The sequence below is a fragment of the Xiphophorus hellerii genome, chromosome 9, assembly GCF_003331165.1.
Source record: "Xiphophorus hellerii strain 12219 chromosome 9, Xiphophorus_hellerii-4.1, whole genome shotgun sequence".
NCBI lineage: Eukaryota > Metazoa > Chordata > Actinopteri > Cyprinodontiformes > Poeciliidae > Xiphophorus > Xiphophorus hellerii.
In genome coordinates, this window is record NC_045680.1 from 1,401,293 (window position 1) to 1,428,463 (window position 27,171).

The 27,171-nt window shown below is 34.9% G+C and overlaps 1 protein-coding gene across 11 annotated transcripts in view; it reads right to left on the minus strand.

The window, feature by feature from the left end:
* Positions 1 to 27,171, minus strand: part of lrrc7 (leucine rich repeat containing 7) — a 140,233-nt gene that overhangs the window by 34,989 nt on the left and 78,073 nt on the right. For 7 of the 11 annotated variants that reach the window (XM_032572759.1, XM_032572760.1, XM_032572763.1 and 4 more), the window contains 16 exons: positions 21,774 to 21,976; positions 17,531 to 17,648; positions 16,157 to 16,235; positions 14,048 to 14,137; positions 12,740 to 12,796; positions 11,859 to 11,922; positions 10,683 to 10,757; positions 10,456 to 10,600; positions 9,641 to 9,713; positions 8,645 to 8,662; positions 4,453 to 4,582; positions 3,864 to 3,979; positions 3,581 to 3,650; positions 2,606 to 2,705; positions 1,232 to 1,356; positions 33 to 251 (listed from right to left, as the gene is read on the minus strand). In XM_032572759.1, the coding sequence (XP_032428650.1) occupies positions 33 to 251; positions 1,232 to 1,356; positions 2,606 to 2,705; positions 3,581 to 3,650; positions 3,864 to 3,979; positions 4,453 to 4,582; positions 8,645 to 8,662; positions 9,641 to 9,713; positions 10,456 to 10,600; positions 10,683 to 10,757; positions 11,859 to 11,922; positions 12,740 to 12,796; positions 14,048 to 14,137; positions 16,157 to 16,235; positions 17,531 to 17,648; positions 21,774 to 21,962 (1,668 nt within the window). In that variant the 5' untranslated portion in view covers positions 21,963 to 21,976. The remainder of the gene's footprint in view (positions 1 to 32; positions 252 to 1,231; positions 1,357 to 2,605; positions 2,706 to 3,580; positions 3,651 to 3,863; positions 3,980 to 4,452; positions 4,583 to 8,644; positions 8,663 to 9,640; positions 9,714 to 10,455; positions 10,601 to 10,682; positions 10,758 to 11,858; positions 11,923 to 12,739; positions 12,797 to 14,047; positions 14,138 to 16,156; positions 16,236 to 17,530; positions 17,649 to 21,773; positions 21,977 to 27,171) is intronic. The other 4 variants (XM_032572766.1, XM_032572757.1, XM_032572756.1 and 1 more) reach the window with 3 other exon arrangements.

A 27,171-nucleotide genomic window follows, 5' to 3' on the forward strand; every position in this document is an offset into this window, starting at 1 on the left:
GAAGTTTCTACAGTTTTCTGCTTCTTTCTTACCTCTTTTGGGGGCAGGGGCCACGGAGGCTCGTACTGCTCTTTGCTGAGGTGTGCATGCTCCATGTTGGTTCCTGCTGAGGTGGCAGTGCCTGAGCTCAGCTGATGCTGGTGCCCATGTCCTGGATGCATGCTTTTACCCACAAGACTCTGCACTGATTTGACCATGTTCTTCAGATCCTCAGGGTACGGCGTTGGGTAGCGCTTCAGGTTTATCTCCACCTGAAGCCAACAGAAACCTTTAAATCAGGGTGGTCCAAACTTTTTCTCCAAAATTGTAGATTCAAAAGTAGCCAAAAAAACCCTAAAGTAAAATCAAGACAATAAAGCAGTCGGATTTTTGTTGTAGATCCAAAACTTGAAAGGGATTTTCCAATGGTGTATTAGGGTCTTTGTAGATATAAGAAAAGGAGTACATTTGCCAAAATGTCAGAAATTTTGTTATTAATCTCAGAAATATTCTACAGAGAGAGCTTCTGGAGATTCTTCAAAAGAAAATTTTTGACATTTGAAATTCAGACATTTTAAAAAAAAGTTTTGTTGTAGTTGTAATTTTTTAATATCTAAAATTGTAATTTTTTCCAGCAAATGTCCTTGTTTTTGTAGAGAATTTCTTAGGTTACTGTCACAACGGCCCTAATACGCTGTAGCAGATTTTACGTATTTGCTGTATTAAAAGAAAAACGTCTAGTTTTCAGTTTCTTTTGGGTTTGATTGATACATTTTTTTCAGTAATAAGAGCAGGATTTGGTTCTTTCAAAAATTTTGCTATATTCAGCCAAAGTTTAAGAGAGAATAAAAGCTGATTTGGGTGCAGCTTTTCAGTAAATGTCTCTGGATAAACTTGGTTTTACCTTTTGTTAAAACTTCGTTATAAAAACATGAATACTTTGTGTTGTACTTTACATTTTGTTAGTAATTTTTACCCTGCTTACAAATTAAAAGCATCCATCTACATTTACAGGCCAAATTTGTGTCATTTTTTAAATGCAGTTGGGGGCCGCAGAAAATCAGTCCAGGGGCCACAAGTGGCCCCCGGGCCTCCCTTTGGAAACCCCTGCTTTAAATTAAACACTGTTCATTTTCTTTTTAAGATTCATTCAGCAGTGTTTTAATCATGCTAGTTATCACTAGACAGCTAAAAATTGTATGACAAAATATTCAGAGAGAAATGAACAGAATCAGAAAAATAAAAAGCTGACCTTGACCTTCCCAGAGTTGTCTTCCTCGTCCTTCTTGTCCTCAAAGTCAAAGGCCACAGTCATCCTCTGCTGTCTTTGCTCTTCCCACAGTGTAGGATTAAAGCTGTCGCTATCCGACTGGTAATCTGCAAAAATACAGAGAAACACAGGAGCATTTAAAAGATAGGAGGGCAAATTTTACAGAGATAAACTGTCAGAGATCCCAAATTTAACCTCATGTTAAACTGCAAAAACACAAAATCTAGTTTCAAGTCTAAATATCTTAGTACACTTGAAAAAAGATAAAAAATGCTTAGAAGTAACTTTTTAGCAATATAAAGAATATTGTTTTAAGTCCATTTCTTAATATTGAAAAAGAGTAAAAGTACTTACTACAGATTATTTCACTTTTAACATGGGAAAAATGTTTTGTTACAAGTGAAGTAATCATGTTGTATTGCTATAAAAATCCAGTATATAATAATAATAATTATGTATATATATATATATATATATGTAAACATTAATGGGTGCTTTGAAATAATATTGCTTCAGCATTATGAAACAGAATCATGTTAACAAATATCCAAGGCCCTTAGTTGAGATGAAGCTTTAGCTATAATAATTTTGTTAAATTTATGGCATATTGAAGCACATAAAAAAAATCTCAAACTGAAAAAAATAATCTAAAATATAATAATCTAAGAAGCATTTCCCATTTTAACAACAAAATAAAGATTTTTTATAAGTGAAATAATCTGCCAGTTCAACTATTAAGGAATTATTTACCTAAAACATGCTCCAGTATTTTGCTAAAAAAGTTACTTCTAGTTTAGTTTTGTGTTAGTTTTCACCTTCTGACATCAGTCATCATTGGTTCTAAAATTGCTTCAAAAACTAAACCTAAATTCCTTGGAGAGGTCATCTGGGAAAATATTAAGTCATCTGTGTAACTATAGGGATAATTATGATTTCAGCGTTTTGAGAGCAGCAGCAGCTATTTGTTACTCGCACACTTTATAATATTTGTGAAGCAATTTTTAAAAAACAATGATTTGTGAGCCTGAAGGGAATTACATGAGCATCGATGCTGAAAACCATCCAAAACAGTCTTAACATAATTCATTGATATACAATGTAAAGACATAAGGAAAGAATATTTACAGCAGCAAATACGAGGATAAAACATAACTAGTACTGTGGATGCTTCAACATCTTAATTCCACTGGTAACTTTAAGTTTTGCTGTTTCAGTTGAATATTTTTTAAAAGATTTGGGGAAAAATCAATCAATATTTCAAGATCACCCAGTGATGTTGTCCAAACCAAAAATATTGCGTGAGCTTTCCTTGACAACATTCAAACTTTACGCGACATAAAAACAGATATTTTCTACCTTCGTCATGCCTGGGCTGTTGTGGAAACATGTAGTTGGTCAAAACTTTCTGTTTGGTTTCAGGGTGGGCTTCCGTCTGCAGCGGGATCAAAGCTTTGGACTGAAAAACAGAAACAAACGGTCAAACTCTCATTTCTCCACTCACTTTTTACAGTTTGAGGAAACAAGCTGGACCAAATCTTGGGTCACTTTTAGATTACAAATTAATTTTATTGAATTTGTCATTAATATTTTGTTAACACTAATATGATAAATATCAATTCAGAGAGCACTGACACCAAAAATAACCAGCAGCCCTTTAATGAAACCTTACTGTGCATGATCAGTAATATATGTAATATGCTAATAATGTCTTAATTGAAATTTGTGGAAGCGTATGAATACATTAGTATCAATTTTAAAAATGGAAATATATGTCTGCCTTGACATAATTGACACAAATTAAAAAAAGGCGACCTAAACACCACCTCTGACAGATCATCAGCAGAGCAGGTGTTTAAATTAGCTAATCAGCCACCTCTGTTAGCTTAGCTTATAGCAAGAGTAGCTAATCTAATACCACAGTGATCACTTAGTAGTAACTGCAAAATAAGTATTATGAAACTGTAACGGACTGAATGTGCCGTTCTATGTGTGGGAAATGTTTGAGTGAAACATAAAGTGCCGTCAGTTGCTATGGCAACGAGTCTGCGTGTAGCGAGAAAAAAGGTATTTTTGAGTTGTTCTTTAGCGTTTTTTCTGCTTTATTTCTCTGTTTACTGTGGCGCGTAGCACGAAATGAATAAAACCTGCACGTCCAGGCTACATTTAGTTAATGGAATTGTTCTGCCGCGGCAGCGCGGTTATGAATGGCATGGGATATAATTGTCTTTTTGCTCTCCAGCGTTGTGCAAATTTTCCGGATGTAAGCAATAACATGTGGGGGGTCCTTATGGGTTCGCCGGTGTGTTCTCCTGCAGGGTAAAGGACAGATACCTGATTGTCTGAGAGCCACAGAGCTGCCAGATCCTTCAGCTTGGTGAAGGTAAACGGTAGATTCTTTAACCTACGAGGAAGAAAGAAAGAGAAAGAAGGAGGGGAGGAGGGAGCGGGAAAGAATAGAGATGTTTCGTGTTCCCACGCACTGAACAGCCTGCAGAGCATGCAACACGCTCGCCGGTTCCCACGGCAACCAAAGGCCGCCTCAGCAGTGAGAAGGAAAGCAGTGGAGCTGCCATTGAGAAAGTTTTGCCTCGTGACGACGCGCTCACGCCGGTACCTGTTGTCGCTGAGGTTGAGCACGCGCAGTTTGGTCATCTGTCCGATTTCGTCAGGCAGAAACTCCAGCTTGTTGGACCGAAGTGACATCACCGTCACGTTCTTGCAGTTACCGATCTAACACAAGTTCACACACACACACACACACACACCCACACACATTATCAGAACAAATTAAAAGTTTGCTCCATTTTTTGTTTAAGTGACAAAGGATTACTTTTGTATGCATAGCGATTTTGCACGTTAGAGCTACGCAAAGTGGTGCAGAGGTTTTTGCAAATACAAATGTATAAATATGTGCAGCATCCATTTATATTCAAGAATAAATGAATGTAAACCCATTGCAACCAACTGCATTCAGAAATCACCTCAATTTTCAGACAAAAAACATGAATTAATTTTTACATTAACCGTTTTCAGAAGCAATAGAGACTCAAGTGGGAAGTACAAAAATGTTCAAAATGTGATGTTTGCAAAGTCGGTTCCCTTTAAATATTTCCAATTATTTTTTGATTACACTAAAATCGTATATGTTGTTTAACCTGAGTTCTGCATTATGTCAATGTTAAAGCGGACATGAATTAGCTCACCTCCCGCGGCAGCTGTGTGAGGAAGTTCTCATCTGCAGCAAAAGTTCTCAAGCTGTGCAGGTAGCCGACGGTGGGAGGCAACGACTCCAACTCATTACAGCTGCAGTCCAACTCTTCCAACAAAGATAGGCTGAAGAAAACCAAGAGAGAACACGAAAAAGGAAAAACGTCATTCTGCAAGATGCAGTATGTCTGTGGCAGTTTTAAAACCTTATTCCTCTCTACAAATGGAAATTAATTTTAAGACTGAAACGAGAAACAAAATCATTTTAATATCTAATCAAAGATCAGCATTAAGCCTCCTGTAAAATTCTGCTTTATTATAATAGAAACTCACAAGGAGAGTTGGGTAGTAACTATCTATCTGTACTCAATTATGTTTTGAAAAAAATAGTTTTAGGAGTATTTTCCGAATGCTGTACTTTTTATTCTTACTTGGGTAATTTTATTATGAAGCATTTCTACTCTTACTTGAGTAAAATTTCTGGATTTTCTACCCACTGAAGTAAAAAAAACATGTTTAAACCAAAAAGTCACTAGAAACAGATACACACCTGCAGTTTTTTAAAACGTTTTCTAAGTTTTTTTATTGAGAAAAACTGATTTGGAAAAAAATAATAATTTGCCTGATTTTGTCAGTTTCTGTTACTTATATGAATAATTGTCATTTTGGTCCTTAAAATACCAACATTTCCACATTACTTCTTATTTAGATCCATCTGGTTATGTCATTTTATAAATATGAAATGATTGATCAGTTACTCAGTACTTGAATAGACTTTTTACCAAATACTTTTTTAGTCTTACTTGAGTAATTTCTTGGATGGTTACTTTTTACTTTTGGTAAAAATATGTTGACGTAGTTCTACTCTTATTTGAGCAGCATTTTTGGGTGCTCTACTCACTCTGCACAATGCATAAAATAAAAACTCACCAGCATGCAAAGAAAGTGTGTATAAGTTTGTTTTAAAAATCTAAACAAACTTTTTAAAAACTTTTGTAAATTTGAATTTGGATCTGTATTTCAATACCAAGTGAATGGCTAGCTTCAGTCTTTATTAAATTATGATTAAAATTAAAGATGAAGGCTTGAAATTAATCACCTAGAAAAGTATGTCAACAATATTTTTACATTTTTATAGATCCCAGCTTCTCTACTGCAGAAAACCAGACTCCCCTTTATGTGTATTCTCTGGCCTGACACAGAGGTAACAGCATGCTAATGCTAATGAGACAACAATTTTACATTCACGTACTGCCACTGTTAACATTACATTAGTCTGCTATTATTATTCCCAACAGACGGGACCATCTGGACTACCACGCTGTCTGAAGGGGAGCAGATGAGATGGGAGGAAACGAGGAGAGGTGCCAGGCAAGGTTAGCTTATAGTGAATAGCATTTATGTTTCCTATTGTGGTTACAATTATAACCTTCAGAGAAAGGTTCAGCTAAGTAAGATGTCATTTTTTAGATCCAAATTTTCTGTTTTGTTTCCTTTAACTTTTCAAATGAAGTCACTATCTGGTTGGGAGTAAAGTTCAAGACGCAGATTTATTTCCAGTGAAAATAAGCAACAAAAAAAATCATAACTTAATTTAAGATAATTGAGAATCAGGTTCATATATATATATATATATATGAACCTGATATAAACCTGAAAATTATATATATATATATATATATATATATATAATTTTTTTTTGCATTAATTGAACTGAGGTTCAAAACCACAATAAAGTACCACCAAGTTATTCACAGTTCTTTAAGCACATCAATATTATCTACAAAAAGATTTAGGAGCTTCTTTTAATTCAATAATCTCTTATTTTTGATTGAAAAGTACTACTGGGGCCGTTACCTAGCAACCCCAGCCAAGCCCAGCGTGTTACCTAGCAACCCGGTTCTAGTTCCACTGGAAGATTCTTTCACTTATAGCAAGATATTTTTCCCATGTTATAAGTGCAACAGAAATAATCTGCCAATGGAACTTGCATTTTTTCATCAATATTAAGTTATATTTCTAATCCCCCCCCCCCCCCCCCCCCCCCCCCCAATTTAAAGTTATCAAAATTATCAGATTTTTGCACATGAAAAATAGCCAAAATAGAAAATGTTAAACTAAAACTGTAAAAGCTATGAAATTAAAACAAACAAGAATTTTGTATGTGAAAAATAGTAATTTTCGGGAAGCGGCAGCAATTTTTCTTTAGGAATAAATTACAAGGGTAACTATTTTGTCTCCAGTGCAGTCCAAAGTAAAAACCAAATGATAATTTCACAACTTTGCTTACAAATGTGAAAGTCTGCATGGTAAGTGCTGTTAGTAAGACTCTTGTCTTGCAGAAAAAAGGTTCTGGGTTTTAATCCTGGCTTGGGTTTTTCCCAGTATTTGATGAAATTCCTCAGCAGAAACATTCAATCTACCCAGAATTGAGACAATTTCATTTTTACAACCAGAGAAGGTTTTTTAATCTATTTTACTTGGCTATAAAATATGACACCTGTGGTTCAAAGCTGATTTTTAAGGCTCTTTAAGGAAGTAAAAAAATGAAATAAAAGTCCACACTGTATGAAGCAAACTGTACAACAATTAATAAAACTTATGTGGTAGCTTATTCAAAAATCTAAAAAAAGACACAGAATAAAGGGATCATATTTATCAGGGGTAAGAAACACTTCAAACAACGGATACGAAACAATAAGGAGCTTTAAAGGGAAGTAATTAATCTACAGAACTACTTATCAAGACTACAACTTGGGACTTGTTCATGAATACAGAAAGCTTTCAGAGTGTTCAGATACAGATCTTGCAAAGATGTTAAGCTTAGAAGAAATATAGTTTAATTGATTCTCTGCAGTCACTCAGTTTAACTCTAAAATTCAAGGAAAGAACTGAATGATTCTTTCCACAAGTCAATAAATCTATTAAAATCAACAACAAAAAAACAAACAAAAAACGGATTAAAATGACTTACAGGAATTATTCCACATATTTCATCATTGCATCTCAAATCTCTTTAAAGAAAGTAATACATTTAATGTTGCTTAACCTTTATTTTGAGCTTAAAAAAAAACAAAAAAAAACTACACTGCAAAAACAAAAGATCTTACCAATTATTTTTGGCCTAGTTTCTAGTACAATTCCTAAAAATTGACGAAACGTTCTAGTTCCCAGATTATTTTAATTATAACATGAGAAAAATGTCAGTGAAATAATGTGCAAGTGGAACTAGTGCTTAATTATTAATATTTAGGAACTATTTACTTAAAATAAGATCATACGTCTTGCTGAAAAGTTACTTATGAGTTGGTTTTGTCTTATTTCATGTGTAGTAAGATATTTACACTAGAAACCAAAAATACTGGGTAAAATAACTTGTAACATTTCATCAAGATATGAGAGCCTGTTTCATTAATGTTGATGAAAAACTACTAGTTTCACTGACAGATTATTTCTGTTACACTTACGGAAAAAATATCTTCTTAAAAGTGAAAGTCTTCCAGTAGAACTACAACTTGGTTGCTAGGTGACGGGCTGGGCTTGGCTGGGGTTGCTAAGTAACGGTGCCGTGCCCATCAATTGTGAAATATTCTGCCAGTGGAACTTGTAGTTTTTAATCCAAACTAAGGGATTATTGAATTAAATAAGGTCCTTTATCTTGTTGAAAGGTTACTGGTAAGTTAGTTTTGGCTTATTTCTAATATAATTTGCACTAGAAGTATCTAGTTTATATACTTTGGATCAACATTATTAGCTTTTTCTGCTTTGGTCTTTTCTCTGGTTTGTTATTTTGTTTGTATTTCCTTTTAATTCCCGTAAAGCACTTTGTATTGCCTTGTTGCTGAAAATGTGCTATATTAATAAAATTGCTTTTACCATTAAAAACTAGATTTAAAAAAACTGGTAAGATTTTGTTTACTGCAGTAACTTTACATGCAACCTTTTTCATTTCGTGTTTTTCAGTAATTGTATTGAAGCACATGAATAATTTCTAGAGATTAAATCAAAACTTTACAGATGAGGTAAGGAGAGAATCTTTTTTTATGTTTGCATGTAATTGTTTCGGACATGAAACGTTCCCCACATTGGCAGCATGTGGTAGCAAAGCTTTGATTCACTGTATCTGCAGCACAGCTGAACATCTGTCTCTGAACAAGCCCTTGGATCCAGAAGGCTCATGTTACTCACCCTTGCTTTGGCTTCGGACTAACGCCACAGCACGGCAGCAAACACAACACACAGACCCCCCCAACCAATCATCAGCCAGCGTTACAACACAGCAATAAACAAGATTAACGACCCACCTACAAACCCCTTCACCTACAAACCCCCATAATCTACTAAAAGTTGGCTGAAGGAGGTTTTAAAGTACAACAAAACAAAGAATACTATTAAGATGTTCATAATCCGTAAACCTTTTCACATTTTGTCACATCACAAGTTAAACTTCTTTTAGTGGGATTTGTGCTTATGGTGGTGTATTTAGCCTCTTTTACTGTGATTCCATAAAATAAAACTCAGTCCAAGCAATTGCTCTCAAATAAACAGTTTAATCGTTCACATCCAACCTTTAAACGTTTGAGCCATTTTGCCATAAAAAACTAAAAAGAAAACCTCATTTTATATATATAAAGTTGGTTCAGAGGCATCAAAAGGACTGGTAGTTTAATAATACTGAAGAAGTAAGTCTGGATGAACTGAATAAAGCACAAAATTATTCATTTAAAAGTATTTTTATTGAAACATCAACATCGGTTCTTTTTTTGACATTTAATAAAAAATTGAAGGTAAACAACAATCAAAGAAAAATCTATTTTTGTATGTTTTCAATGATATTTCAATAATCCATATTTGATAAAAAGCATGTTAGAAGACTTCTTTGCCATAACCCTAATGTTTCTCAATAGGAGTTGAAACTTTGGCTGGGCTATTTCAAAATGCTAGCTTTACTTCAAATCATATGATTCATTTTGCTCAAATTAATAGCTCATCATCTAAATCGGAATAATTTTGGTTTTTACAGTATACAAATGTGTGCTACTTTGTGTCCTTCCATTATTTCAAATATCACTAAAAAGGTTGAAGTTTGTGATGGTAAAATGTGAAAACGCTCAGTGGAGTATGAATGCTGCTGCAAGCTAACGTAACTTCAGCTGAAGAGTCAGATTTGTTTTGGTTTCTTACCTCCCAATGGTGTGAGGCAGTGAGGTCAGCTGGTTGTCATCTACCTTTAGAGTGGTCAGCTTCTTTAGCATTCCTGCAACACATGCAAAAACATTGGTGCAAATTTCCACATGGGTAATACGAAACCTACGCAACTAAAAAATCTTTCATCCCTTTTGCTGTAAAGAGGCAGTATTATGTGTTTTCCAGGCACATTGTGCCATTTTACAGCACAATCAAGTAACTATTTTAACTTCAGTTGTTAAGAAAAACAACTGAAGATCAATGACTTAAAAGAATATTACTTTGATATTTTACACCTTAAAATTGCGCCTGTCTCTTTAAAAACTCCCCCTTCAGAAAGTCATCACAACATGGCTCCTCTATTAACCCTTTAACTACGTTTTTACCAACGTTTCACTATAATGAGATCAGCAGAGTTTCAGTTCCACCAGGTGTTAGCTACTTGCTGCTGGCTAGTCTGACGGAGATGATTGGGGGAGGAGCTGCATCTCGAAGGCGGAGCTAGGTCCACGCAGGCGTTTTGCACAGCTGAATGGTTGCCATGGAGACTAAAGGATTTCTCAAACATGCATGAAAGAATCAAAGAAACCCTCCAGGCATGTTTTTGATGAGCTAACAGTATTATAACATGATGTACAGTTAAAAGAAATGTATGGCCCCTTTAATATAATCATTTACATAAATTATCACTTACATTTTTTTTAGATAATTATATGCAGATTTGTAACAGACTGGCAGAAAATGATACAAGAAGACCAACAGCACTTTTTTTAGGAACTAGTGTGAATAATAAACAGCTTGATTTTAAGTACCTATAGAGTCCGGCAGGTGCTGCAGCATGTTGGAGGACAGCAGCAGATCTTCTAAGGCCTCACAGCCAGAGACGTCACTATCCAACGTCTCAATGCGATTCTTGGCCAAATCCAAGTACCGCAACTGGCGAAGCTTCCCTATGGACTGCAGGAGAGCAGACGAACAAGTTAAGGTCATTTCTACTCCCATGCTCCGATTTTGCTGCAAAACATGAAAGTTGTCTCACCCCAGGTATAGACTGTAGAGAGTTGTTATCCAACCACAGCTCCTTAAGGCTGTGCATCTGTTCCAACACCTCTGGCTAACAAGATAAAACATGATTTCACACGGTCAAATGCAAATAATGGAAAAAAACAAGACGCAAATGCATGAAAACGCTAATAAATCTTATCCAGCTTCAAAGAACACAGCCTGTAAGTCTTTAAATAAGGACTACAAACAGAAAAAATACTGGCCTGGCATTGTTTGGGTTGAAGTTTGTGTTTTTAAAATGGCAAATTAAGTTTTGTGAATTATTTAAGATTATAACATTATACATTTAATTTTGCGACCTTCTGGAATAAAATGAACACTACAACTAGAGGAGGGTTTTTGGAAATATCTGTTTACAAATGCAAAGAAACTATTGAAGAGTTTGGGTTGTTTGGCTAAGAGTAAAGATGGACAGACGCTTTCATAAAATCTGAACCACTTTATGATGATTTCTTGGGACGGGTTGTTGTGTAACAAATGGTTCAATTAATGGAAAAAAAAAAAAAAAAAAAAAAAAAGAGTCTTGCACCAGTAAGAAGCAAAGTGCTAGAAATACAAATACAAAAAGAGAAGTAAGGATTTATTTTTGAAAATGTTCAACCTTCTTCACTAAGTACATTAAAAGCATTTTCATCTTTGTACATTTACTGTACAAAGATAACAGATAGTTTTAACCTCAGACTCTCAAAATGGTGAGTACACTACTTTATTTCTTCGTTTAAATTACTGTTCAGCATGTCACTGTGGATAATACATTATGAAAAAGATAAATGTTGGGTTACAACTGCCATTTGATGGTATTTCCTAAAACGGGAGAAAAACCCCAGATTTTGTGGAACGGTTCTTCTTCTCCTTCAGCATTTTAGGTGAAAGGTTGAAGCCAAAAAAAACCAACACACACTCCAATATAATAGTTTCATTTGTCAATTTATTGTCACTTTCAAACAGATATGTGCCTAAAATCTTAGAGCCAAACTTTAGCAGAACTCCAAGCAGTTTTCTTCTGCAACATGTTGTTCAGATGGTAACAACATGTTTTCTTTAATATCAGTGGTTCTCTGTTGTTTCTCTTTTTACTTTTATTTCAACCCAGCTCACAATCTGATGTGTAATTTAATCTGCATTAAAACATGAATGAAGCAGATCTCACCATTTCGGAGAATTCGTTGCTCCCCAGATCCAGCCTCTCCAGCTGTGTCAGTCTGTGGATGGACCTCACAAGAGGGAAAATGGAAACAGTTTTGTGACTTCAGTTTTATTTACACATGAACAAATATTCATATTCTCACAGTGTGATTCCTTATGTTAAAAAAAATCTAAAATTCAGGGTGCATTCTCAAAAGCAAAACAGTTGAGACAGTTACAGTATATTTCTATGTATGATAGTGATAGAAACATACTAGTACAAGGGTGTCCAAAGTGTGGTCTGGGGACCGTTTGTGGCCCTTGGAGTGATTTTGTGTGGCCGATACAATACAAATTTGGCCCCTCTGTCACAACTTTTTATTTTAAATACAGTAAAAGTATTACTAACAGAATTTTTTTATGACAAAAATGTTAAGTATTTGTTTCTTCATAACCAAAAGTCTACTGGTTTGACTTAGCGCAAGCCGAATTTGCTTACACTAAGTCAAGTTTTATTTAATTTATTTAACTGGACTTAATATAGCAAAAGTTTTGAAATACTAACTTAAATCTTTTTCTCACAACAGAATAAATTTGTTCAATCAAGCCCAAATGAAATTTCTTCTGATACAGAAAATGTCCAAAATAATTTTAAAGTTTTGGATATACAATAAATAACCTCCATTTTCTACAAAAAACAATAAGAAAGTCAGGCAACTTGAATTGCTTTAATGTATTTTAATGTATCTATTATTAATTTAAGTTTTGGACATCCCTGTAGTAGTAGATAGCAATATTTATTTAAGTTTATTTATGTTTGAGAGCTGCAGAATTATTATGTTATTTCTGTCTGTCTCTTTCACTTAAACACGTATACTAAGATATACATATGGTATCCTGTCTTACTTTGGCATGGTTTTCAGGTGGTTCTCTCTCAGCTCCAGAATCCGTAATTTGGAGAGCCTGAATAACAGAAGGAACAAAAGCCTAAACTTAATTCCTTTCATTTGCACTTAGATGCAACAGTAGGAAATACAGAAAAAGGACTAAAATAAAAATAAGATCAAGTAAAAAAGAAAAGCATCAGAAAATGCAACAGTTTTGAGTAGGAAATACAAAAACATAGTTAGCAAAACAAAATAGTGAAAAAAAAAAGTTCCATCCTAAAATCAGTGTTTGATTTTTTTTTTTCAACAAATATCGTCACCAATGGAGCTCCGACTTGGAAAAAAGAGTTAATTGGTTACATGTAATCAAAATATGTTTATCAAATGTAATTTATTTATGTTTGTGTAACATCACAACTTAATAATCTTGGATAAATATAATTTCACTACTTGTAACAAATTAACCGAGTTTGTTTTAATTATATCAACTGTTTTTTCTGTTTACAGTATCATTTTCTCAAAAAAATAAAAGCAAACCAAGAAAAAGAGTGTTTAAAAAAAAAACACATTTTTACTAAAAAAAAGCTGTATAAATTATAAATCAGAAGCGACATCAGTATCCCACAACATTTTCATAGTCATATTTAATAATGCTTCCTAAAATATAAGCTTTAAAATTAGCCTTAAGGGCATAATTCTCATGCATATCCTATACATGGAAGGCATCTTCAGAAATATGCTTAACACAAAATTCAGCTGTGATCTTTAAAAGTTATATAAAAATGTCTTTGATAGTAAATAAATGTTTAATCCACACAAAAAAACCACAAAAAAACACATTTACACTAAAAACCTCAAAATCTTACCAAGTATTTTCAGACTAGTTTCCAGTCCAAATATCTTATTACACTAGAAATAAGACAAAACTAAATTACAAGTAACTTTTCAGGAAGATATAGGAGTTTATTTTAAGTCAATAATTTCTTAATATTGATTAAAAAGTACTGGTTCCATTGGCAGATTATTTAAATTATAATAAGACAGTGTTTCCATGCTATAACTGCCAGTGGAACTGGAACCGGGTTGCTAGGTGATGGGCTGGGCTGGGGTTGCTAGGTAACGGCATATCGGCTGTTGATTGTGGAATAAACTGCCACTGGAATTTTTTAATCAATATTAAGGAATTATTGACTTAAAACAAGCTCATGCTTCTTGCTGAAAAATTACTTGTAAGTTAGTTTTAACGCATTTCAAATGTACTAAGGCATTTGCACTAAAAACTGGACAAAATTACTTTATTTCGTGTTTGTGCAGTGTATCAATTCACCTGCCAAAGTTAGCAGGCAGATACTCCAGGAAGGCATCATTCAAGAAGAGCTGGGTCAGATTCAGGAGCTGCGTGAAACCATCTGGGAGTCTTAAAAGAGAAAAATTAAATAAAAAACAACAGAAGAGGAAACAAAAGACAGTAACCTGGACAATGTGCTCAACTGGAGCCGTTTCATTCAGCTCCAACTGAAAGAAACATGACTGGTTTCTAACATGCTAGCAGAGCAGCTAACCACTGCTGGCCTGCAGATAACTCATCTGCTGCACAAGCGCAGCACAGAGACACACAAGAAGCATTTTCCTCTGCAGCATTCTTCACTTCAACATCACAAAACAGCAGTAATTACAGCACACGCCGGAGACTCCAGCGATAAACGTGTTTACTTCCTGTAAATACGCAGATCTGATGATAACGGAACCAACAAGACTGCATAGCGTCTGGATATTTTTATTAATTATTATGATGCGTCTCGCTTGGTAATAAAAGAGGAAACAAAGCCTATATTTGTTTTAGGATACATTAGATTTTTAAATTAATTTGGGTTCAGACAAAAATGCTTGCATTAAATCAAATTTTTCACATAAAAAATAAAATACTCCAGTATTTTACATTTGGTTTACTATTAAATCATCACCTAAAGCAGGGGTAAGTTAAACATCTTCTTTTTACTTTACAGCAATCAAAAGTGTCTACTAAAATTTTGAGAAAATTCCTTTGATTATGAATCTGAACTTTGACTGGGCCACTTCCAAATATTTAGTTCCAGTTACAAAACACATGTTGGTAAAATAAAAGATTACTTAAGACCTAAATCAGTCAAAGATAGGTGTAATTTTGGCTGACTGTACATAAATAAATGTTGAAATTAAATCAAAAGGTGTTTCAATCAAGTTTTAGTTTAAAAAATAACCAACAATCGGGTTATTTAAATTTAATTAAGCAGATAAAAAACTACAGTCATATGGGTTTAGATCAGGCAATAACAGAGTTAGTATATTTGTAATTTTCTCTGGTTTTATTAAAAGTTCAAAATAATGTATGGACAATTAAATGCATAAAGTTTAATTGTAATTTAATAACTTCCCATGAAACCCCCCCCAATGTTTTCATATAAACTCTATCATTTATTCCTCAAAGAAACAATTTAGATCGTAAACTAAAGTTGGTCAACTCAACTCATTATTCTACCAGAAAGGAAGAAGTTGTTTGATTAAATGTTTTATTTACTTTGTATGCATTGTATTGTCTCTGTACAAGCAAAAACTCATATTTGTCATAATTGAGCAAAACATTTTGGTCTAGTTTCTACTGCAAATATCTTAATACACTTTAAATAAGACAAAACTAACTTAAAACTCACGAGCAATATATAGAAGCTTGTTTTAAATTAATAATTGCTTAACATAGATTTTAATAGTGCTAGTTCCATGTAACAAGACATTTAAAATAACCTGCACTTTTTCATCAATATTGAAGAATTATTTACTTGAAACAAGCTCCTTTAAAAGTTATTTAAAATTTTGTTTCGTCTTATTACAAGTGTACTAATAAGTTTACACTAGAAACTAGACCAAATATAGTATTTGTGTTTTTGGAAACTGGAATTAAACCCACAACTTCCCTTCAAACCACAGTTGCCCAACAAACAGCAACTATTCTTTTAAATTCATTTTTATCTGAATTGAAAATCTCAAGAATGAAGGCAACTATCTAAAAAGAATCCAACTCAAAAGCTGCTTCACTTTTTTCTTGTAATTGTCAATCATTGCTCTCCTTAGTGATTTTTGTGATTCTACCGTACACAATGCAGACATTGTAGTTTTTTAGGGCGCTTTTAAAAACTTTGTACTTTGTTAACCCTGCGGCGGATCCATACTTCAATATCGAAGCTATAAGTGTACAGATTTTATTTCTACAAGATTTAAAGAAAACTTTTTTCCTTCAGGAAGTTAAAGAAACTTATTTTAAAGATACTTCTGAGTTATTTAGCAAGACTTCCCCCAAGCTGCTAAGTAGAAGCATTACAATAAGCTGCAGTTGTTTCAGTCAAACCAGGATAAAGAGAAAGATTCAGGTTTGTAGAGATAGAAAGTATTCGGATCTTACTTGGTAATGGGGTTGACGCTGGCTTCTACCACAGACAGGCCTTTACAGCATTTTATATTATCTGGAAACTCCTGGATTCCTGTTGGAGTGAATCATAATATCAAGCTCCAATCAATCAATCAAGTTTATTTGTATAGACCCGTTGCAGTGTGATGTCATGCATCCAAGATCCCGCCCCAATCTCCCTGCTGGAAGGCAAAAAGCTGCAGGCTAACGATGATTAGCATTGGTTTCAGCTGTTAAGTTATCAATACAACGCTCTAAAATGTAAATGCATGCCTGATATATAAAATTAAAAGGGGCGCAGTGCTTTGCAACACTACAACAACTAGATAAGGTCAGAAAGAGAACCGCGAGAGCGAGGAAAGTAGACTGGTTATGCTAGCATGACTATGAGAACCTTAACATGTAGATGTGCTGCAGAATTCTGTGTGTTTTGGTTCAGTTACAAAAGTAAAACAGGAAACCTAAACACTAACTCTGACAGATCATCAGTAGAGCAGGTGTTTAAATTAGCTAATTAACCACCGCTGTGTTAGCTTAGCTATTAGCAGCGGTAGGTAATCTACCACAGGTATTGCTTATTAATAATCACAAAACAAACATCAAACCTAAAAACATAAACCTGTAAGGTACTGAATGTTCTGTTCTTTCTGTGTTTGAGTGTTTTTTGGTGTTGAATCCTGAAACATAAAGCGGCAATGTTGTCAGTTGCCATGGCAACAAGTCCGTGTGTGGCGTAGTCGACACAGAGAGCGAGAAAAAAAAGTGGTTTTGAGTTGTTCTTCAGCGGTTTTTCCGCATTACTTTTTCCTTTGCTGTGGCGCATAGCACTAAATTAGTCGTACCTACATCTCCGGGTTTCATTTAGTTAAAGTCATTCTATCGCAAGTAAAAGTCTAGTCTTTTTGCCCTCCAAATTTCTGTGCATGCGCCAAACTTCCGCATGTAAACAATAACATGGAAGGGGTCAATAGCACATTTCAGCAGCAAGGCAATTCAAAGTGCTTTAAAAAGTAGTCAAAAACATCATAGAGCCACCAATTGTGAAGCTAGTAGCAAACATTACATTTTGTTGAGCGCCATCATCAAAAATCATCGTTTCACTTCAAAATGTGATTATTGTTTCATTTATTATGATTCAAAAGAAACTCTAAACAGGTGGGTTTTTAGGTATAGATTTAAAGGAGCTCAGTGTTTCAGCAGTTTTTAGGTTTTCTGGAAGCTTGTTCCAGATTTGTGGTGCATAGAAGATAAATGCTGTTTCTTCATGTTTGGTTCCAGAAGCAGAAGACCTGAGAGGTTTGGAAGGTTAATATAACAACTACAGATCGTTTTGTAAATTTAGCCAACGTATTTGTTTTTGCACCTTACCGTTTTTACTAATGTCTAACTCTTTGAGGTTAACCAGGCTGGCGATGGTGGTGGGAAGATTGGAAAGGTCGTTATCAGGCAAACTCAGCTTCTTTAGGGCCTGGCACTGGAAGAGTTGCTGTGAGAGAAAACAATGGAGAACAGAAGAATATTTTAATCGCATGAAAAAGTCAAACAGACATCAAACAGAACGCCACATAACCAGACAGAGTACTGAAAGTTTGCTGCAGGCTTGGATAAGCTGGTCTGTTTAGCTGCTTCTTCCCATAAATAATGCAGATTTAATTTTCCCCATACAGTTGTCCTGGAGGACAAAAGAGTAATAAAAAGAAGCAGCATTCAGTATTATGTATGAGGAAATGCAGCATACATAATGGTGAAAAGAGCGTAGATAAAAATTTTAGAGGGTTTAAATTTTCTAAATACCATGAAAAGGTGAAAAATGACTAATAATCATAAGTAATCATATTAAAATGTTGAGTATAACAAAACACAAATAGATACGAGTTGTTAATGACATAACTAATATTTCTCACAAGAAGGTCATCAAAAAATGTTGCTAAAATTGCAATAAAGCAAATATAAATCCAATTCAAATATTGTAAAAATATTTTTCAAACCAAATCTCACTTTTTTATTTATTTTATTTTATTAAGATCTCTCAGTAGTAGAATCTCTCAGTAGCCTACTAGAAACTTAGCAAGGTGTTTTAGGAAGCCTGAAGAATTTATATTTGAGAGCTGCTACAAATTAGTTTTCACTCCTTCAAAGAAAGAAATATAAAGATCAGAAATTGGCTAAATGTTATGGTGAATTCTTTAACAATTTCCCTAAAAATAAGTGAAGAAATGTCTCACTAAAAGGCACAAACCAAAATTTCAACTGGGACTTTTAAACCACCAAACAGATTTTGGTCATTTTAACATTTGGTTGGTTGTTTTTCCATTTTTTCCTCATCTCTCCACTGTTTCAAGTTTAAGGTAATTTAATTTAATTTACTGCAGCAATTCATAGATTTTCTGAATTTGTTACTCCCAGCAGAATTTACACTAAACTATAATCCATACAACGATTTCGGCATGTAAAATCAATTTTCCAGAGACGTGAAACCAATATGCAGATCTACATATATTATGCAAAAATGCCCAAATCACTCAAAATCACTGAGGAAGAAAGCAGAACTGAAATTTAAAGGAAATAATGACAGTCCTTTATCATCCGACCGGACTGACAAAATGTTCTGAATAATAAATGGGGGAAAACGTTTTTAATGCGAGTGCATTTATTCAGTAAGAAAAAAAAATATCTAATTCACTTATTAAATTTCACTGTCAATTTATTTATTGTAATGAAACAAAATTTGAAGAAATTGGTTCATTTGGTGTATTTGTATTCTTTTTGACTCGTGTATGGAAAAGTTAAGGAAATAACAGAAAATAAACAAATTGATAAATAAATACATTTATAAATAAATATATAAATACATAAATAAATAAATAGATAAATAAATAGACAAATAAATAGATAAATCACATTTTATAGCACAATCAAGTAACTATGTCACCTTGGGTTGTTTATAAAAATAAACCAAATATGACATAAGAAATTTGACTCTGTAATTTAAACCCTTACAATTGGGCCTCTGTCTCTTTAAGAAGCTTCTGTTCTTTCTGAAACTCCGCCTTCAGGAAGTCATCACAATATGGCTCCTCTGTTAACCCTCTATCAACATTTTCCCCAGCGTTTCTCTGAGAAGTAGCTCGTATAACGAGCTCAGCGGATGTACGGTTCCACCAGGTGTTTGCTAATTGCTACTGGCTAGTCTGAAAGAGGATCCCTCCAGTGTTTTGCACAGATTAACGGTTGCTACTGTTGCTAAAGGATTTCTCAAACATGCATGCATTTGATGAAGGAATCGCATTATCACATGATGTAAAGCTCAAAAATTTAGATTTTCCATAATACTTCCCCTTTAAATAGTAAATATATTGGTTGAAGTCGTGGACAAATCAAACGTCTGTATTGATTTTATTTGTCCAAATCTTAGCAGCATTGCCACAGTCACATTCAGCTCTTCAGCAACTGAAATAAGTGAAAATGATGGCTCACACCGGGCCATACTCAAACACATGAAAAGGTCTGTCCAACTCACTTATAAAGGCCCATCAATCAGCAGCTAAACACAATCTTGGCACACGTTGTCACGGCCGAGCAGACTCTTTATTTATTCAGTTAAATGCACGTTTGGCCTGCCTCTCACAAAGACCTATTAGTTGGTCTCCATCCAAGCAGGCTAAATTTAGAAATCCAATTCACCATCTTTGTCATTTAAACCAGGACAGAATACCAATACATGTGACAGCCCGCTTATAAACAGCACCTTTAATTCTCCTTGAGATATTAGAAGGGATATCTCTGAAACTTTTCAGAGAGCTACAGGCTTGTTTTAAGTCAATAATTCCTTAACAATGACCAAAAGACGCTTTGCTCTATTCACTTATAACAAGACATATTTCCATAACTCTTCTTTTTCGTCAATTTTATGGGATTACTGACTCAACACAAGCTCCTCTGTCTTGCTGAAAAGTTACTTGTAAGTACGCGTTGCCTTATTTCAAGTGTACCAAGATATTTGCACTAGAACAAACACACTTGGAAAGATTTCGCTTTTGCGGCGAAAGCAAAACAAGTGGAAGGAAATGTTAATATATATATATATTTTTTTTACAAGTGAAATTCTGAACATCTGCAGCACAGACATATTTTGATTAGAATGTGAAATTTCTTTTCTCAGACTGAATGGTCACTGAGCTGTCTTAAGTCTTGTTACAGATTCCCATTTAGGTGAATACTTTAACTTGACTTTTCAAACGCATGAATATCTAACCAAGTTGCACAGAAATCCAGGAGAGGAAACCATCTTCTCTCCTCCCCAGCTACACTTTTCGGCTCATTTCTCAAACCACATGGGATAAACAATCCCTAAAGTATTTTCTGCCTCTGCTTTGGGGTTTCCTCCAAGTGGGTCGGGACAGAAAACCCTCCATCCTTCCATCGCAGATGAACAGGATACCAACACCACCAATTATACCAACTGAGAACCAAAGGAGCTGAAAAAAGGAGGATTCTCAACCATAAGCGGATTTTTATCTGAACCACGGGAAAGGTTTGAGAAAAAAAATATTCTGACTTTATTCTCAGAATTCTGATTTTTTTTTTTTCTGAGAATTGAGACTATTTTCAGAATTCTGACACGTAACTCAAAATTTACTTTTTTTTTCTTCTCACAATTATGACTCTTAACTCAGAATGTGAGACCAAAACTCACAATCTGAGATTAAAGTAAAAATTCTGTGATAAAAGTCAGAATTCTGAAAAAACATTATTCTGAGAAAAAAAATCTTAAGAAACTCAAAATTCTTAGAAAAAAAGTACCTGAAACACTTAGAAAATGAATCAGTATAATGTAATTTTACACCAATCTGATGGTTGAATAACCTAAATAATTCAGCAGCACAAATGGGATTCAGAATTCAACATGTAGCTTATGTTGTTGATATATGATTTCCAATTAAAATATGATTACCGTATTTACGGGATGATAGGGCCACATTACTACAAGCCGCATCTACAATTAAAAAACAAAAGAACCTGGAATCGTACATACATAAGCTGTACCGGGCTATAAGCCGTTGGTATCTCCGCCGCTCTCGGTTTTCCACTGCATCCTTAATAAATCAGCTGGATATATTAAGGACTCAGACCTCCTACTGCCAGATCGAAAGCCTTCAACTTAAAAGCGGGATCATATGAACGTCTTCGTGTGTTTTCCATGATGAGCGGGTATGAGTTTGAAAACATTTCTCAGTCGTGCCTGCTGCTAGCATGTGCTTGTTCTACAGGAAAATTAGCACTTTCTTCTTTGATTTTCAATTTTGACTTCCAATGATTCACTTCCTGCTAGAGAGCCCCCTGGCGGTTGAAGAAAAATCCACAGAAAAGCCGCACCGGGCTATAAGACGCACGGTTCAAAGCGTGGGGGGAAAGTAGCGGCTTATAGTCCGAACAATACCGTAAATGCAATAAATCAATTACATTATTTTGATTAGAAATACCTACAGAGTTCCACCACTAATCAAGATAAAAGCTGCTACTTGTAAGATGAGTTTAACAGGACTTTATACAAAATGGTTTTAGTTTGAGAAACAGAAATTGGAGCAAAACCAGGTGAACAGGTGCTCACCTTGGGTAGTTCTTCGATCTGGTTGGCGTCCAGGTAGAGTTCCTCTAAGGTTCTCTCAAAACTGAATATTTCCTTTGGGACCTGCTGAAGGCTGCAGTGAGAGTAGTCCAGCACTGAGATCACTTCCTCTTCACCACGGAAACAGCGGCACGGCACCAGCCGGCCAATCAGCTTCCGTTTGGTGGTCATCTCCAGACACTGCACTGCAAAAAACAAGAGATGGGAGATGTTTAATTTTATAGATTTATTTCAAAAGATAATCATAAAAAAGATTGAGCTGGTGTTAAAAGCCATAATGTATATTTGAGTTGCATTAATTCAGACTGAGGTGTTGGGGCTTTTTGATGAGTGAGAGCATAAACTAAACAGGAACACTTTGACTCTAAAATTAAAAATAAATCTTTAATCTTTCATTCAGTGCAAATTCTCACATTAAAAATATTACCGTTAAAATACAACAATGACATTGGGACTCTTTCTTGGTTATAATAATCTGGGATTGGCTCTTAGTAACAGTACACTGCAAAAACACAAAATCTTACCAAGTAATTTTGGTTTAGTTTGTAGAGCAAACATCTTAGTGCACTTGAAAAAAGACAAAACTAATTTACAAGTAATTTTTCAGCAAAATTTAAGAGATTGTTTTAAATAAATAATTTCTTAATATTGATGAAGAAGTTCCAGTTGCACTGGCAGATTATTTCATTTATAACGTGGGAACAATGTTTTGTTACAGGTGAAATAATCTGCCAGTGGGACAAGTACTTTAAAAAACTTTTTAACTGCTCTGGTTCTAACAGGACAAGTATTTTTATGATATTTTTAGTATAACCTCCCCCCAAATACTTCTCTTTTTTTTTTTTTAAGTTTGAGCCAGTGTAACAACAGGAACAGGAAACAGGACTTGAGCGACACAGAGCAAAAATGTGGTCATTTTCTTTATAGCTGCAGTATATAACTTTAATAAAAAACAGATTTGTTACATATTTGTTTAAACTGTCACTTTGTCGTGATAATATAGCATGAGATGGAAAATCTGTGAAAAAAAATCGAGCTCTAGTTAATGGTCTCCAAACGCTAACTAGAAATAACCAATCGGAGACAGGAGGCAGATCTTAGCGCTGTCAATCACTCTCACGCTCACCCTCTCGCTTATTCTTTGCTAAACTACAGCTGGCTCATCACGATATAACCTGCTATGAATGCTTACGCTAGATAGCATAGCCACTGATGATGTTTTCCTGGAAGAGTCAGTTGTTTCTCCACCTTTAATACACTGAGCAGTGCATACACAAGCATGATTGACAGTCTTGAGACCTTCCTCCTTTATTGAGAACATTGCATTTTAGCAAACTGCAGCTTGGGGTTTTTCAAAGATTGTCTTTCTCACACCCTTTTATCACAACATGGTGACAGTTTTCATAAATACGTACTCACTGCAGCTTTAACAGAGGAAACAAAGTGAACTCAACCTTCAGGGCAAAATGTGAAATGAAACTGTATTTGAGAGAGCCTGAAATGAGGTGTAAAACTGGGAAACAGATGCATGACGGAGCAAACCGCCGTAAACCAGCAGTTACCCGGCTCCAAGCAGGCTGAGGCTCGACTCCTCGACAGACGCACACAATCGCTCTTTTCATGCAACAAGCCGTATAATTACACCAGAGATATAATTAAAATAGATCTTTTGTGATTCTGTGACAACATCACTCTGTTCCACAACTGTGTTTGAAAAGCTGCTGGCTGAATGGCAGAAGTAGGCTAAGCGTGCATATTAACAACCTCCAGTGGGGATTCATCACCAAGATTTATCGCTTCACGCCCAAAACGTTCACGAAACCCAAACGGCTTTAATGCCGGATCTTTTGAAAAGAACAATGGTCAAATCATGTCCAAATGCCGCCGTGATTTTGTTTTTTGATCATCAGATGTAAAGAAGAAGGAGTCATGGGGGCAAAAGAAGAAGATGCAACCCGACTTCTTCCTTAACTGCAATCACTGTCAGTGTCGGCATTGAACCCGGAGATTTACTGCTTTGATAAACGTGGAAACTGTTGGCTTGCTGGACCATCTGCTAAAAATATTACCAAGTATTTTTCTCTAGTTTTCAGTACAAATAACTTAGCTAAATTTAAATATGACAAAATTAACTTACAATAAACTTTCAGCAAGAAATATGAGCTTGTTTTCATTCAAGTTTTAGTTTAATTAGTTTGTCAATAATTTTGATAATTTAGTGATCCGCCTATCTCTAGTTTATTTATCTTCATGATGCTTGTTTGATCACTTATATTCTATAAAGCATTTGCTGAAATTACATTACAGGTGAAATCCTTAACATAAAATCTTACCAAATATTTTTTGACTAGTTTTTAGTGCAAATATCTCAGTACACGTTAAATAAGACAAGACTAATTAACATGCAATTTTTTCAGCAAGATATAGGACGCAATAATTCCTTAAAATTGTAGAAAAAGTTCTAGTTCCACTGGCAGATGAATTCAGTTACAGCAAAATATCTTTCACATGTTATAAGTGAATTTATCTGACAATGGAGCAAGTACTTTTTCATCAAATTTAAGGAATTATTGACTTAAAACAAGCAACTAAATCTTCAAAAGCTGCAATGAAAACACTTTGTTGCATCACAGAAGTCACATGTTGCCACTGGCGCAAACCATGAAGAAGACGACGTCAGGAAGTAGCAGAAGGATCGTAAATGGCATGAATAATTGGGTTACTTGTTTTATGTAAACACCGCAATTACAAACATTTTGGTTTTTTTCAACATTAGGAGAATATTTACAAAGTTTTGAGCACATTTGTAATGGAACACAGATAGTGTCTGAATGCAGCTAAACATTAATACAAGGCTTTTTTGTCTTATATGTCATGCACTGCAAATAAATGGCAACTTATGGCATAACAGGGAAAATCTTATCATTTTCTGCTTAATAATGTTTCTAATTCAACAAAAAAGAGGGACTTATTAAGAACATACAGGGCAGCAAAGACAGAAAATAGGCAAGTAGGACAATCATCAGAGAGGACAGAGAGACCGAAGGTAAAACTGAAGGAGCAGCAATGCAGCATCACAGCAACTGGAGTATTCGCCCTCAGGAATATTTGACAGAGAACAAAGCCGATCCTGACAGAAAAGCAGCAGCTGCTGGAGGAAAAACTGAAACAACAGAACAGCTCAACGATGGCCAAGTCCAAACCCTGATGTCAAAACTCTGGTAACTGCAACAGAGAAGAACTTCCTGTGTGAACCGAAGGCTTTTTATTGGAGGAGCAGAGAACCCAAAACCTCAAGTAAAGGTAGAACTTCTTCGACGTATTTTTACTCAAGTAAAGGTAAAAAGTAGCCGACCAAGAAATGACTCAAGTAAAAAAGTATTTGGTAAAACGTCTACACAAGTACTGAGTAACTGATCAAATTATCAATCATTTAATGTTTAACAATGACATCATCAGACGGAACAAAACGTAAAGTGGAAATTTAGGTAATTTAAGGACCAAAATCACAATAATTCATATAACTAACAAAAAATAACAAAATAAGGCAAAAGAAAATTTTACAATTCAGTTTCTTTCAATAAAAAACTTATAAACTTTAACAAAAACTGCAGGTGTGTCTGTGTCTGGTGAATTTTTTGGTTAAAACATGTTTGTTTCTCACTCAGTGGGTAGAAAATCCAGAAACTTCACTCAAGTAAGAGTAGAGAAACTTCATAATAAAATTACTCAAGTAAAAGGAAAACAAACCTAATATTTTGGGTGATTCTGTAAATACAGGTTAGATTACAAATAAACTGTAACTAATATAGAAAACTGAATTAATTTAAAGTCACGATTTTGAGCTCAAAAGCAGAATTGTGAGAAAAAAACTGAACAAAAGCGAGTTAGCAGTTAGCATTTTGACATTTGTGTACTTCCTGTTCGTCACCTCTAGTGGTCTTTCACTCTTATCTTTGTTTTACAAAACAAATACTCCTTTTTCTCTCTCTCTCTCTCCGTGTGTGTGTTCTGTCCTCCAGCAGCCTGACAGGGTGAATTCCCCTGAGCGCCATGACAGCCACCGCTTCACGTGCGGCCCTGTTGTTGCCACAGTAACTGCTGCCATGGAGACCGTCTCCCAGGAGCCGGGTGTATTTTTATTCACTCTCTCTGTCATAAAACAGGAGCGCTCACTCAGTGGGCGACCGCTCCACATTCGGTTGCGCTTAAAGTAGAGCCGGCTACACCAGACGCTTTTATAGCACCTGAATCAGAGCTGAGCCGGGCTCCTGCAATCACTCACAATTAAACCATCACACACACACACACACACACACACACACGACTCTGAGAGAACCAGAGACATCCAGGCACACAAGCTCACTTACTTTATGATTTCTTGTGACAGTGACAGCGAGGATAAAAATGAAAATCCAATGAGAAATGGATGAATAGGTGTGACATGCAGTTAGTTTGTTCTGTCTGGTAACACTGAGTGGATAAACCAGTTGACAAATAGACAAGTGCCCAGATAGACAACGGTGAGAGAAATGCTCCGTAATGCAGATGTGTGATGATTTTTATTAGTTTGGAAATCGCTGCAAGCCAGTCGTTACTCACCCACTCCTACCCTTATCTCCTGTCAGATCTCTAATTACTAATTTTAACACCGCTGAGTCAAAGTGACTCTACTGATGTATGCAGGTTTGTTTCATGTAGCGCAATTTAGAAAATTACATATGTGAACTGCTTCAGGACCATGAACAGTTGTGCTAGCACGTTATCATACAACATAAAATTTTATTACAAAGTTTTCTTCAGATAAGATCTGGTTAGTACAGAAGAGGATTAGGGCCACTGGAAAAAAAAATCTGATTTATTTCTGGGGGGGTTTTCTGAGAATTATGATGTTTATTTCAGAATTCCGGAAAATTTTTTCTAAAAATTCAGACTATTTTTTGAGAATTCTGGCTTTGATCTCAAAATCCTGACTTTTTTGGCAGAATTCTGACGATAATTTCAAAATTTCTCAGAATTCTGCCTTTGATTACAAAATTCTGACTTTAATCTCAAAATTCTCACTTAAATCTCAGAATTTCTACTTTTTTTCCCTCAAAAGTCCAACATTCCTGTTGTTGGAATTCTGACTTTCTCAGAATTCTGACCAGTTTTCTCAGAACTCTGCCTCTGATCTCAAAATTCTGACTTTAATCTCAAAATTCTTACTTTTCTTTCCTCAGAAATCCAACTTTCCTATTGTCGGAATTTAGACGTTCTCAGAATCCTGACGATAAATTCAGAATTCTGTAAATTTTTATCAGAATTCTACCTTTGATCTCAAAATTCTGACTTCGATTCTGAAAAATTTAAGTAAGAATTCTGAGATTAAAGTCACAAT